This window comes from Taudactylus pleione, unplaced genomic scaffold, assembly GCF_031769625.1.
Source record: "Taudactylus pleione unplaced genomic scaffold, aTauple2 ptg000682l, whole genome shotgun sequence".
NCBI lineage: Eukaryota > Metazoa > Chordata > Amphibia > Anura > Myobatrachidae > Taudactylus > Taudactylus pleione.
In genome coordinates, this window is record NW_028285084.1 from 2,054,032 (window position 1) to 2,069,732 (window position 15,701).

The 15,701-nt window shown below is 45.2% G+C and overlaps 1 protein-coding gene across 2 annotated transcripts in view; it reads left to right on the forward strand.

The window, feature by feature from the left end:
* The window catches only part of ACACA (acetyl-CoA carboxylase alpha), a 532,248-nt gene that overhangs the window by 90,079 nt on the left and 426,468 nt on the right, over window positions 1–15,701 (forward strand). For both annotated transcript variants that reach the window (XM_088455952.1, XM_088455953.1), the window contains exon 15: window positions 12,162–12,265. In XM_088455952.1, the coding sequence (XP_088312078.1) occupies window positions 12,162–12,265 (104 nt within the window). The remainder of the gene's footprint in view (window positions 1–12,161; window positions 12,266–15,701) is intronic.

Genomic DNA, 15,701 nt, shown 5'->3' on the forward strand with positions numbered 1-15,701 from the left:
GACGCTGCATACTCAGTTCTAGCTTTCAAGCTGACAAACACGGGGAACGACTAAAATGTTCACCCTAAAGACGCACTTACGCTGTGAAGGTCTCGCCTTCCTCCTGGGCCAGTCTACTCCGAGTGCTTCCGTACAAAAGCGCTCGGGTCCCCTTGTACGAGAAGGACAAACTCATCATGTTACATCGAGGTCCAGCGCCCTCACAACGCTCTCTTGTGCCACAATAAAGCCACTGAGATGCAGCGTTCTCCAGCCAAAGCCAGCCTCAAATTGAGACTGGCCCGCCACCAATAGAAAAAAACTCTAATCCAAAAAGGCAAGCAACTCCTTAATAAACAAACCTAAACCCAAATTATTAAAATGAACACTGTCTGGATGAAAAAATCTAGCTAAATCTGAACCCCAAAAGCTATGCCTGACTACCAAGCCACCAAAGGACATATTTAATCAAAGCTCTGTTAACCTTCTGTCTTGCCCTATCCAAAGCCTTGTGGTCCCGCTCACCACGCCATACCAGTCGCAGTACTATCTCGGACCATACAATGCGCACATTCGGCCACAACAAGCGAACCGCATCAACCAACTCTCTCAGCTGAAAAGACAACTCCAAACCTTTCAATTTACAAAGATCATTCCCACCAACATGCAGGACCAACCAATCAGGTACTCCTCATTTCGCTGCAGACTCCACCAACAAATCTCGCACTGATGCACACAGCAGGCCACGCACACCTATCCAGCGAACATGCCTACCACCCAACAATTCACTGGCACGTCTAACCAAACCATGCCATTCAGCCCAGAAAATATAGGAATGGCCGACCAGCCAAACCTGCTCTTCTCCAAAGTCTTCCACTGTAAGGAAAGAACACCCTAACCGTGAGCCACCGCACCAAAACCAAACTGTACACAACAAAATTAAACACACAGCAACTAAACTACCCGGGATGCAATGGGGAAAACGGGTAACCTGAGTGAAGAAGAAAAACTAAAAAACCTTCCCCGTGAACCAAGTTGGGCCAGATAATGGTCCATTGGAGGAAAAATTAAAAAATTCCTTCACACCCCCACTTATCGAATGCTAACCATTCAATAACTGGCAGGTAAACAACGTTTTCGGGTTGGCGCAGGAGCGCACCTACAGCTTGTCGCAGCGAACATATGTTTTATACGCAGAGGACCTCCACCTCCCAATCTTTTAAATATCACTGCTAGATGCTCCCGCGATTGCTGCACTAGTAGCGGCACCGATCCGGAAGGAGTGGGCGCCATCTAAGCCTAATGCCGAACAACAGCAGCAAATTGAAATTTAGAAAGAGGGGACAAATTTGAATGCACAAACCATTTTGCACCACGTGCCGGGCGACCAGCCATATACAACGCGGCAATACGCACTGGGCAAACAGAGGCGTCACCCTGTTTATGCAAGGTGACCCACCTGCCCCGGCCTAACTGACCCGTTTTGGAAAACTAAAGTTTGCACAAAACGGATGACTCCTGGAACACGATGTCTCCCATCATGAACCCTGTGGACACCGAGGACTTGCTGGAAGCTACAATCTCACTGACCCTAAAATCCCAAAAAAATGCGACTGCAAAAGCTAAACGGAAGAGCGGGAGAGCGAGGCCTCGAAAGAATCCAAAGCCACACTGTCCATCACACCCAGCAAACAGACCAGGAGATGAAGATCGATAGGCCTGCGGGGGTCAGCCCTGGCGGTAAACTCCTTGGCCCAACCCTTAAGGGCTTTAGAAAGGAGGAACGATTTGGTGGAATCTGGTAAACCTTTTAATTTACTGAAAAAGGAAATACCCGCCAGGGCCGAGGCCGTGGAAGCCTTGGAACGCCATGCTGGTAATGCCCCCAAACGAGACTAGACATCAATTTCGAGGAAGACTTACCCGGCTGGGGGCTTTGCGAACAGAAAGCCTGCCAATCCTGCCACGCCACAGAATAAGCCCTCCGAGTTGCTGGAGCCAGCGACCTCTGAGCCAGGTCCTCTATTCTGGCCTGATAATCTGCCATACAAAAGGAGGGCAAGGTAACCCAACTGCAGAAGCCGCCGGCGCCAGCAAAAGGAAACGGGAAAATTGGAATCGTGACAATGCATCAGCAATCGCATTATGCACCTCAGGAACGTGGCGCGCGCGAAACCGAATGTTGAACTCTAAGCAACGCAAAACCAAATGCCTAAGGAGACGCAAAGCTGGGGTAGAGCAAGAATGCTGATTGTTAATGGCCTGAACCACCCCTAGATTGTCGCACCAGAAAACTACATGCGGACACCCTCCAAAGCTTGACTGCTACTACAATAGGAAAAAGTTCCAACAAAAGCAAATTACTAGTAAGTCCCTCCAAATGCCATTCAGGAGGCCAGGGCGCTATGCACCACTCTCCTTTAAAAAAGGCCCCAAAACCCGAGGAGCCAGCCGCATCGGTGAAAAGCTGCAAAGTAGCATTCGCCACAGGAGCCGAAGGCCAAATGCGCTCACCATTGAACCGAACCAGAAAACTGGACCAAGTTCGAAGATCCTCCTTAATCTCACAAGACAAACGAACGAAGTGATGCGGCTGGCTCACCCCGGCAGTGGACCTCTCCAACTTCCTGCAAAAAACCCGTCCCATGGGGACAATGCGCCAGGCAAAATTAAATGACCCCAGTAAAGACTGAACCTTGTGCAATTTAACGCTATCTGCTCCTAAACAAATCGCAATATGATCGAGCAACTTACTGACCTTATTGCGTGTCAAGCGTCAACAACCCGCCACCGTGTCTATCTCTATGCCCAAATAAGAAAGGCAGGATGAGGGGCCCTCGGTTTTGTCATGCGCAACAGTAACTCCCAACACCCTAAACAAAGCTGTGGCGGAAAAAAGGAGATCCGTACAAACCTCACTCCCTCCTGAACCTATAAAGAGAAAATCCTCAAGGTATTGCGCAAAACCGTCATGGCCAGTGCCCGCAACTATGCATCAATGTAAAAACGAACTGAACTTCTCAAAATAGGCACAGGAGACCGCACAACCCATGGGCAGACATTTATCCACAAAGAAATCCCCCCGAGTCTAAAACCCATATATTGCATTGCTTCAGGGTGTAAAGGTAACAAGCGAAATGCGGACTCAACATCTAACTTTGCCAGCAAAGCGCCCGGACCAAGGCTACAATCCAGGCCTAAAGCGTTATCAAAGAACTGATATGTAACACTGCAAGCCGAATCAGGTATAGCATCATTGATCGAATTACCATGGGGGTAGGATAAATGCTGAATCAGACAAAACTTCCCAGGCGCCTTCTTAGGGACCCCCCCCAAAGGCGAGACGCAAAGATTCGGCAGGGGAGGACAAGGGAAGGGGCCCTCCATCCTGCACAGCGAAACCTCCGCGTCCACCTTAGCTTGCAAAACTTGAGGGAAATCCTGTACGGAGCGCAAATTACAGGGTGCATTAACTTGGAGCGGGCCGGAAATAGGTAAACTGAAACCAAATGTAAAGCCATTCAAAAGAAAGACATCAGCCTCTCTATCAGGATAATGCGTCAGCCACTTTTAAAGCTCCGACAAACGAATAGGCGACCTAACCTTAACTAGCTGTCTTGGAGCTATCGCCCCTACCAGACATTGTGGCTCCGGAACCACGACTGCAATCCCTGGCCGGGTGCTCCCCGTTACAAATGCGGCAGGAGTGAGGAAAATTACAAGAGGCGCCACGGTTACACCTCGAGTCATTGAAAGCAAACCACCTCCCTTTCGTCACCCCCGATGCACCAGACCTAGGTAAAGCAACCTTGCGGGGGGGCACCGCGTCCAAGGAGGCCGCCGCTGCTGCGAAACTTCGAGCCAAACCTCGACATCTTTAACAGCGAAATGAACTATGCGACTACCCTCATGCTTACGCCTGAACTGACAATCATAATCCTTCCACGATGTGCCCCGCGACCGAGCGAACATATCATGCACCAAGTAAATGTACATAACATTCTGATGCTCCTCCAGCTGCGTCTCTAAATAACAGGTCGCAAAAATAAGCATCCCTTTTAGCCAGGAATTGTACCCGCAGAAAACATCATCCCTGAGCCCTCCTGGCTTTTTAGTTTGCGCTAAGCCCTTCTTCATATCATCCGTGAGGGTGAAAAATTCAATGAACTTACCACTGCAGATCTTTTCCCTAACGCTTTTGCACAAACCCCGCAGGACAGCAGTATTAGCGCAATGTACAGAATCGGCTCCCGGCGGCGGTTCAATATGGCCAGAAGCCTCACCTGTTTTCTTCTTTCCCTCAGTCTTTTTAGCTAATCCAATCTAGCAATCTTCCACGGGAACCAGACGAATGAGGATGAGGCAGAAAGAGAGGACGAAGATGAAGACATATCATACTCACCACCACCCTGAACAGGAACCAAATCCCCGGAAGCTTCACACGGAGGGTCCGCCGGAGAGATTTCCAGGTCCACCTCGACGAGCACAGGAGCAGGAACCACGACAGCCGGAATGACAGGACCAATAAATCTGAAACTGGAACAGACGTGTGAGGAGCCAAAACAGGAACTGGACGATCAGCGGACAGAAGGATTGGGGGGGTTGTGGAAGGGGGAGCGGGGGCAGGAGGAGGATGGTGGAGAACAACGGGGTCCGAAACAGATGAAGAAGTAACAGGGGGCGCAGAGTCAGAATAAAATGGGAGGGTGGGAAACATGGCAGTAACAAGGCGGGCAGCAACTAGGGGGCACAGCCGCAGGGGGAGCATGGTTGAAAAAGTAGGTGGAAAGATGATGTATGAAAGGAGCGGAAGGGGGACAGGAGTGCTATGGGTAAGGGCCGGGAAAAGAGGAAGGCTGCCAATAAGGGAAACCGTAAGGCAAGGAGGAGGACATGAAGGAAGGATATAATGAAGGTGGGACAGAGGAAACAGCAGAAAAGATAGGGGGAGCAGGGCCAGAGCTCCAAGAAGGCTGGGGCCAGGAGGAAAAGGGGGTGGGGGAGGGGTAATGGAGATTGTAAAATTAACTGGCAGGCAAGGTACCTGCCAGCAATGGGACATGCTGCTGGGGGTAGGAGCTATAAATAGGCGTGTGTGCCCTAGTGGAAGCCACCACAGATGTTCTGACTGCCAGCAGGGGTGCAGGGACAAATTGGGGCGGAGCAGGGAGGCCGGGTCCCACCACTGAAGTGGGACCCAAGATGGCCGCCGGAGGTGAAATGGCCGCCGAGCCCGCCGCGCGGCCACACTAAAGCCGGCAGGGAGGCTCCAGCAGGAGCGGGTGAAAGAACGGGGGAGACGGAGCCTGAAGGGACGGGGCTAACCGCGGCCGCCTCCACACGTGGAGGCATAGCCGCGGAAACAGCTGGAGACGCGGGAGCGCTCGCGCCCTCTGTGAAGTACAAGCCGGGGGAACCAGGAGAGCAGGTGAGTGGTGCGGAACAGGGAGCGGGGGGGGGGGGGAGGCAGGCCTGAGGTGGGGAGAAAGCGGCACAAGGAGGGGCTGGCAGAGGCAGCCCTGAGGGGCCGTGCAAACTCGGCCAAGCTCCGTGGAGGGGGAGCATCTCTCTTAGGATGAGGCATAATAGCAGTGGGTGGAAAGCAAGTGCAGGGATAAGGCAAATAAAACAGGGATACTTAGCCTAATCCTAGACTCCAAAATCACCAAAGAGGCAGATACATGCACTTCACCTCTTTTATACCCCTCATTGCAGGCACACCCACAAATCCAAGCATTGGTCAGCTAAATAACCACCTGACCCCTTAAACCACTTAATCTGCCTAGTAACAAGGCTGTCAAGAAAGCCAATCAGCAAAAACCCCAGGATTCTTATTTCACTCATGTTTAGGCAACCTTTATTTTCTAAAATAAATACTTTATACACACATTCATAAAATACAAACTGGTATTTTTCACAACAATGGCTCATGTAATAGAATGAAATAAAAAAATAAGAGATTCACCTCTGCAGTAGGTGTCTCATATATACGTACATATTATACAGCCATCTAAAACTCTGACTCCAAAAAAAACTGTTCTGGCATACAAATAGACGATAAGGTCAAATATTGGACCTTTCCTTGATGATGGGAAGCTCCAAGTATTATGCCACTGATACTTAGAAGGCTCACAGTCATGTGCACTGGGGTGTTTGGTGTTATACTTTAGGCTGTAACTTAATGTCCGTGTATCAAGTCCTGTCAATTAAATATGCAGCAGGTAATCAACCTAGTCTATTTGGATAGGTTATTACATTGTTCCAGCAGTATAGACTTCAGCCCTGATGGCTTATATCAGAGTCCATGTGTACACATAAGGGAATAGTGCTTAGTTCTTACACAGTATCAGGGTGTTAGTAGCTTACCGCCGGCCGATTAGTGAAGGAATGTATCAATCTGTCTGTGTAAGTCAGACGGAGCTCCACAATCACCGCTAAAGGATCTTGTAGCTTTCCTTCTTACTGTTGTGATCCTACACACGGACATCCATTCTTTAGCTGGAACGCTGTTTATGATGGAGTATAAAACCAGTTTGTAGCATGTTTGGGAGACCCTTATGTGTTTCTCAGCTGACGGTTTCATTCTATTACATGAGCGATTGTTGTGAAAAATACCAGTTTGAATGTGTGTGTAAAGTATTTAAATATACCAAAAACTGGCTAGCTATAGAGAAGTCTCCATGTATAACAGAAACACGTTCTCTAATTATTCTTAATTTTGTCACCTCAACTTTTGCCTATCCAATAATACTTTTCTCACAGCACTAGAACAGAAAGCACTCCTACTGTTGAAAATTGACATTTATCATAATAGCAGCTTTTTCACAACAACCAAACCACATACTTCCAAAGATACAGCTAAATGTTACATTTATAGCATAACTTCCACTATCTGAAAATGTATAAAGGGGACGCAGCAGAAAGGGGATGTTGCAGGTTCACGTAAGGGGCGTTCCTAGCGATTCCAAAGTGCTAGGCCGTTCCTGTTTCCTCTCCCAAAACACCCTTTCAGGGTGACCATTAAATGAGTATTCAGCAAGTTGGTCAGAAAAATTGTGATACTGCTGCTGATATTGTACCCAATAACACATATAATAATAAAAATTTAAAAATACACGAAATACCAGGGATAGTGTATGCTAACAAAGGAAGAATAAAATGTTTTAAAAAGTATGTTTTTTAAAGACCGAGTGCCTTCAACTTCTTAAGTCATGTGTCCCAATGCTTCCAGCATTTATTTCAGTATAGTATTTCTAGTGAGCTGGCACTAAAAATCCTAAAGGATATGTTTTGCATTCTATACCAACAATGCTTCAAATTCTGTAATTAGAGACCACACCTACAGTACTGTATGTTCTTGGATTATCTTTTTTTTATTTTATTCTTATAAACAATCTCTTTTATGTTTAAAATACACTTCAAAGGATTTTTTTTAGAAGTGTCACAAATATAACATTCCTTTGTCAAATATTTTTTAAATTGTTATCAATATTGTGCCTTTTGTTATTATTATCCTTTATTTATATGGTGCCACAAGGGGTCAACTGTGTCTTACAAGGTATATAGACAGAAACAGTATGAACGAAACAAGAACAAAGTTACTTACAATACAGAACATAGCAGGACATGGTTTATAAACATTGCTGCATCAGCACTCATAATACCCAAGGAAAAGGTGCCTTTGTAGGCAGTGGGAAGGTGATGATAGTATAAGTGAGGGAAGGCAAAGCACCTGAGGAGTTAGAGTTTACAGTCTACAGGGGAGGGGGAAAACATGGGTGACACAGATGGGGTAGACAGTGAGCAAAGAGCATGGAGCAGTGGATTGGGATGAGAGCTGGGAGGGTTTGATAATAAATAGGTCTTGAGAGCTCGTTTGAAGTTTTGTAGAGAAGTGCATTGTCTGATAGGGAGAGGGAGAGAGTTCCAGAGGGAAGGAGCAGCACAGGCAAAGTCTTGGAGGTGAGAGTGGAAGGAAGTAATCAGTTGTATGTGAATAATCAGTTGTGAGGGCGGGCAGGAGTATATAGGGAAATAAGGTCAGATGTAAATGGGAGATGGTTTGGCCAGGGCTTTGTAAGTAAGAGTGAGGATGAGCTTGGCAGCGGCATTGAGGACAGATTGGAGTGGAGAGAGGTGGGAGTCACTGAGGCAAGATAAGAGGAGGTTGCAGTAGTCCAGTTGGGAGATGACCAGTGAGTTTATAAGGGTCTTAGTTGTCTCAAACGTGAGAGGGTCTGATTCTGAAGATATTTCTGAGATGGAATCGGCAGGGTTGTGAAAGGTACTGAATCTGTATTTTGCAGGAGGAGGAGTCGAGAATAACTCCAAGACGTGCACATGCGGACTAGAAATGGTGGTGGTTCTATCAATAGATAGTGTAATTGTGGAAGGTGAGGTTATTCTGGAGCAGGGGTTCCCAACCACGGTCCTCAAGGCACACTAACAGTCCAGGTTTTAGGCATAGCCATACTTGAGCACAAGTGACTTAATTAGTACCTCAGTTATATTGATTTAACCATCTGTGCACAAGCATGGATATCACTAAAATCAGGACTGTTAGTGTGCCTTGAGGACCAAGGTTGGGAATCACTGTTCTGGAGGGTGGGAAGATCAGTTCAGTCTTAGACGTGTTAAGTTTAAGAAAGCGCTAGGAAATCCAAGAGGAAATAGCACAGACCGTTGGAGATACGAGTGATGATAGAAGGGAAAAATTCAGGGGAGGAGAGGTAAATCCGAGTGTCATCAGCATAGAGATTATATTGGAAGCCAAAAGAGTTGATGAGGTCACCTAAAGAGGATGTATTTAGAGTTGCTATATAGTTTTATTTTCTGTTTTTATTTTTCACTGGTGCTGCAAATCACCTTTGTTCTATTTGTCTTATTTATAAATGTGCATGTGTGTGTATGTATGTATTTGTGTGTGTATAATATATTCGCAAAATAGCAGTACCTTGCTTGCAGCAGCCAGTTAGTAGCACACTGTATACAGGTCCTTGGTACAAATATCTGCAGCTAGTTTTATTTGAGAGCACAAAACATAAATCCTAACCTGTCTGGCTCTAACTGACCTACAATTACCTCTCTCAAGGTGGAAGGACCTAGGGGTATATTTACTATAGGTCGATTTTTAATTGATTTTGAGTGATTTATAATCGATCAACATCGATGTTTTGTTTCTGGGGTTCACACATTTTCTAATGCATAAAAAATTGTTAGTAAATGTGTAATTTAGCCACAGAAACACAACATTGATGTTGACAGCTTTTAAATCGATTAAAATCAATTCCCAAGTGGCCAACTCATCAAAAAGTATTCAGTATAGCACTTACAATCAAAAGCAAAGTTCTCTCTCTGCAGGCCTCAACCTGCTCCCTAGGCAGTGAGATCCAAACTACTGTAGATAAAAGGACTCACCTTTTTTTAAATAAATATATATATATATATATATATATATATACATATACGCACACAGGGCCTGATTCAGAGCTGCTCGTAAGCGGCCGCTTGTTCGCTCCGAGCGATGTTCGCACAACTGCGCATGCGTATGGGTTGTAATACGCATGCGTGAACCAGTCATTGCGGTCGGAAATTGTGTGCTCGCAAAATAGCGAATGCCTGCTAATTTGAGTGACAGAATGAGGCGTTTGTGGGTGGTAACGGGGGAAGGTGCTTGAAAACGGGGAGTGGAGATCCGAACGCAGGCATGCCAAATGGTGAAAACGGGCGTTTTAAGGGTGTGCATAATTAACAAAGCAGTGTCATCGACCACGTCACTTGGTTGTCTCTTAGCCTGAACTGTTCGCATGATTGCGGTAGGAAAATCCAACCACAAGCACTGCGAGCAGTTCAGACGCCTTTCGATGTACTCGATTAATCAAATAAATAGCGGAGATGACGTAGGATGCGAGCAGCCAGGGGGCGTCTTTACAAAATAGCTCGCACATAGTTCGTTCGCTCGCACAGACATAGAGGCGTCAACAGACCGCAAAGAGCGAGCGCTCAATTTAAGTAGCCGGACCCTTTTTCTAAATGAGCCAGCGCAAATAGCGTCCGGCTCTGAATCAGGCCCACAGTGTATATATTTTTTTTTTTTGCTAATTCACCTTGTCCGAACACTCTTTGAATTTAAATATCTCAAAGTCTAATTAAAATATTAATTTGATTCTTTGGCGACTGATTTCATTCAGCAATAAATTACAGTATTTGGAATAAAACTATATAAAATTTGATTAAAAAAAAAAAAATTGTCAAAAACCATAAGAAATGCTTTAGTATAGCTAACATGAAAATGTGAAGAAAACTACCTGAACACAGAGCCGGAAGCAGGATAGGGGTGACCTTTGCCGGCAGGATAGGGGTGACCTTCGCCGGCTGCTGTTCTCCCGTACTACTGGTTGTCTGTGCTCTCACATGGACCCGGCGCTCTAGCCATGTGCGGACATTGTTTATGTTCTGGCTGGTTTGGCTCCTGATTGGCTGACTGGCTTGGTGTTGTAGCTATAACATACTGAAGCAGGGCAAAACTCTATTCAGTCCAATGAAGTGTATGTCTCCCTCTGTTAGCAGTAACAGAGGGAGACATACACTTCATTGGACTGAATAGAGTTTTACCATTTGCTTGGCACTGGGTCTCATCATTTTTACACACTGGGAGTATATGATGCATCTTCATATTTAAATTGCTGTTAAGGAATCTGGTTACATTTATTGGTTGAGAAACATCCATCTAATCGTTCCAGTAAAATCTTTATAAGAACTACTTGTGTTTACCCCTGATGAAGTCCCGTAGGTGGACGAAATGCGTAGGGTCATCGCTTTGAAAAACCTGCACCTACCACATAAGAAGTCCACCTAAGAGCTCACACCTGTAAAGGTGTAGGTGGCAGATAACAACATCTATCCTTCTGTACTGGGGCAGGTTTACTAAAAGTTGCTTTATGCGATTTATGTATTTATTTGTATTGTAAATTGTTTATATGTTTACCTCTTGATATACCAAGAATAAAATATTCAGGTATAAGAATTAAGGACTATCATAGGGCTTTTATTTTATGAACAATATCCAAAACATAAACTTATGGTGATTTGAAGACTAACTAGAGGGTTGTGTTTGACCAACAGCTAATATTGCAATAAATCCCCCTAAGTGGTGGAAATTTCTTCTGTTCAATTAATACTCAAAGTTGTAGAGCACCAAAGGTACCCCTTCTCTTCCATATATATATATATATATATATATATATAGGGCCGTAGCTTGGGTACTGCGGCCGGTGCCATCGCACAGGGCACCACAGGTCAGGGGGGCGCTGTTTGGGCCTGTCTAATTTCTGTTTATTACCATTCTTGCTTGTAGCTTCCTCTTATTTCATCCCCAACATCTCCTGGCCTCCCCTATCTCTTCCCTGGCCCTTCCCCATGAAGCCATGGCCCTTTTTTGGGTGCATTATGTCCCTTTGAAAAATGAGGGGGGGCTCCAATGCTCTTTCTGGCACAGGGCACCAAATAGTCTAGTTACGGCTCTGTATATATAAAATATACTCTCCAGATCACCGGTCCCTGGGTTAAGGTGAGTGTTTTTTTTATTTATTTATTTTTTTTTTGTTCTTTAAATATTTTTTTCTTAAAGTGATCAGCTTGTGATTTATTTAGACACACAAGGCTGATTACAGGCATCAGCTCCCAGCTCTGCTCGGCCGAGTCGGTGAAATGGGAGAAAGCCCTAATAACGCCATCTCCTTGTGGCATTATCACAGGGCTTCCCCATTATTTTGTTTCCAATTTTATTTTAGTAAATTTGAGTGGATCACATTTCCCATTACAAGTATGGGAAATGCAATCTGCTTACTAATATAATGCGAATTTAAGGGCTTGGAGTCATTTTATACGAAGACTGCTCCAAAACCTTTCAATACATTTAAGTGAAACTAGAAAGGTTACATTATCAAATGTCCACTTTATACCAATTGTAACATAGTTTATAGTAGGATTGTGTAATCTGTGTTCTAAAAATTTAAGACTCGCCTTTTTATTAATAATCAATGATCTGTAGGGTTCAGAATGATTACTCTTTACCACTATAAAAAAATGATTGTTCGTTTATGAAATGTATCTGAATACATATAGAAGTTTAAAACTTTTTATGTAGGTTTTGTTTAACAAATAATGTATCTGTCTCCTAGGCTGAACGTCCAGACACTATGCTGGGAATTGTTTGTGGAGCATTGCATGTTGCAGATATGAGCCTCAGAAACAGTGTTTCCAATTTCTTACACTCATTAGAGAGGTAAGTGTAAATTATATATTGAATATATTACCCTATGTATAGTTATGTATATTACCCTATGTATAGGCATAATTGTAAAGCTAAAATCCATCCAGCCATTGATGGTCCTGTTGCAGAATATGCTTCAAGCGTCAAACGTACACAGAAAGATTAAGGGTTGAACTTTTTTTTTTTTTTAATTAAGTGCTTTTTTTTATTGGTTTTCAAAAAAAAGAAAACAGCAACAAATAGACAAACATAAAACAAACATAATACAAAATACAAGGATGTAAGATTAGCATATCATTGATGTCACACCACGATGAGCAAACAGACTAGCATATAACACCCATATACAACAATTGTCCATAAATACATATACATACACACGTATATATAAACATATATATATAAACACATATATATATATATATATACATATACATACATATTCTTTCCCCTCTCGCACGTACCAATAAGTGATTGTGTAGCATTATTACCCCCATTGGTACTATACATAACAGCACTAAATGAAGAATTGGAAACAGAGAGCTGGTGATGTGAGGTCTGAGCATGAGCAGAATTAAGCCATTTGGCCCATATGTGTTCAAATTTAGATTCAGTGTTTCTAGCCAAGTAGGTATATTTTTCATATGCAATTGTGGCAGAGACTAATGATAACCAATCCCAATACTCCGGCCCTGTGGAGGCCATCCAGGAGCGGGCAATGCAAACTTTGGCCAACATGCAAACATTCAATACATACTGACGATTGTGTCTATCAAGCAAGTGGTCTTCTATAATTCCTAGCGTACATACAATAGGAGTAAGAACAGCCCGCGGAACTCCGGTAGAGGAGATTACCCTGAGTATTTTGTCCCAGAATTAAATAATCTGAGGACAATCCCAAAGCAAATGCCAAAAATTGGCCGATGGGGCACTACATTTAGGGCAATCTGAATCTGACCGACCACCAAACCTAAACAGACGATCAGGGGTCAAATAAACCCGGTGCAATAGGAATAGCTGGATTTGTTGGAAGCGAATTGAGGTGGTAGCTAATCGTGGACATCCCAATGCATCCCGCCATGAATCGTCCTGTATTGCACCCAGATTAACCTCCCATTTAGCTCTGAGAGCTGGCAGATCATTATGATGGTGAGCCTGCATTACAAGGGAGTAGGCATGAGAAATAAAACGACGAGGTCCGCCTTCAGACAAGAATTTTGACAGGGGAATCTTGAATGTTTGGGGGAGCATCAAGGAATTGGGTTGCTAGCGCATGTCTAAGTTGCAGGTATCTAAAGAAATGTGACCGTGGGAGGCCAAATTCAGCCTGTAACTGACTAAAGGATTTAAGTACACCTGCATTATATAGCTGTCCCAAGGAAATCACTCCCAACCTGCCCCAAGTCCCCCTGGTCTGCAACGCCAAAAGTTCAGGCAAAGCTCGAGAGCACCATAATGGAGTAGCCGGAACTAAGCCCTGTGTCTTCAGAAGTTTTGAGACAGAGGGCCTGATTCAGAGCCGGAAGCTCTGACCAGAGCGCTCGCTCTGAATCAGGGCCCTCCTCCATTAAAATGGAGCGTCCTCCTGGACGCTCGTATAGCTGTGGGTGACCAGTAGGGACGTGATGATCCCGTTCCACCGCAAAGTGAGGAGTAAAAGCATCGCGACCAAAAACTTCCAGGAGCCATTTTTCTAGAAATTCTAGAAATTGTTCCCCTCCTCCTTTTCTGGCAATCCTACGAAGCGAACGATGTTGCGACGTAATCGCCCCTCCATATCTGACAACTTGCGTTGCACGGCCGACATTTGAGAATCCAGGGTATTAACTCGTACTTTAAGCGGGGAAAACGAGTCTTCCAAGGTGGAAATACGTGTCTCAGCCTCTCCAACCCTCTCGCGAACACGCTGTAAATCTTGATGAATAATAGTCAGATCAGACTGTACAGAGCCAATCTGGTCAGCTAAGCGCTTCTCACTGGTAGTTACAGCATCCAACACCTGCTGCAAGGTGATCTCCGGGGCCCGCGCAGCAGGAGGAGCTGTAGTTAAAGGAGGTGATTGGTCGGGCGTTTCCACAGGATCTTCCTTCTGTGTAATATTCTGTGTAGTATTAGACACAGGGTTACGGGAAAAGCGCTCCAGTTTAGCAGCAGCTGATGGGTGGTTTGTTTTCCCCATGACTGAAGGGCAACACAGACTATCAATATAGAGAACTACTGGAGGCAGCGAGTCAATGAGTTAACAAAGAAGAGTAAAGAAGATGGCCGCTACTAGGAAATCAGGATACAGCTTCACTGGCCCATATATCAGCACTGAGCAGCACAGAGCCTCACAGTTCCAGAGAAGTGAGAAGACCAGCGCTGTGCAGCAATGTAAAGGGTAGCTCAGCACCGCTATTCAGGAGATCCAGGGATGAGGAGAGGGGTGTCAGGCACCCACCCACAGCAGGCTCCCCAACCAGCTCCGGCAGGCTGCAGGACCCAGGACCACCTCGCGGCAATCTCAGGAAGCACCCGGCAACAGAAGGGCAGGAGGAGAGAACACATGTCCCGCAGACAGCTCCGGCGGCAGCAGGGACCTCCAGCAGCAGACGCCCCAAGTGTATGATCCAGGGAGCCCAACAACAGGAAGGAGGCCACAGCAGGAGATGGAGCCGCGTGTCAGGGCAGGAGACCACACACCGCAGAGCCGCGTGGATGGACAGGAGGAGACGGGAGGCTACACAAACTGCTCCCGAAGAGGCAGCACAACTTCCCCCACGAGCCAGGTGTAGTGGGCACCGCTGGGCAGAGGGCAGGATATTATTAACGGATAACATGGCTGGAGAGCTCAGCAAGGTGCTAGCTACTCCATGTCCGTCTTGGCCATGCCCCCCCAAGGGTTGAACTTTTTAACGTGAGCACTACATGTAAACTTCATTACATAACATGGAGGAGTCTTATATCTTATGTGACTTAGCTGGTCACCTTTACCTATTTAAACAGACAAATACAAAGATGGAGTGGTTCACAAGCGCTGTTAGATTCGGAATCTAACAGCGCTTGTGAACCACTCCATCTTTGTATTTGTCTGTTTAAAAGGTTTTGGTGTCCTTGTTGAGTTGATATTGAGCTGCAGTTAGAGGGCGCAAGGTACTTTACCCTATCTTTCTCTTTACCTTTACCTATTTAACCTATGGGTGCTTGTGCCTGTCTGACATTCTTTCCCCATTGTTGGTTTATTAACCTCTGGCCTGTCTGTAATGATAACCTCTCACAAGTCAGCTCTGTAGAGCACCATCTGAGCCTTAAATTTCCACAGCTGATAATTGTTGTTCAGTTTGGACATTTCTAAGTTGAGTTCTGAGCTACCGAACGTTTTTTTTTTCTTTCTCTCTCTTTACTCTCTTTGAAATACAGTGTTGAATTACTCACATGCACCGTCCAGATTTCACTAGAAGAATATTGC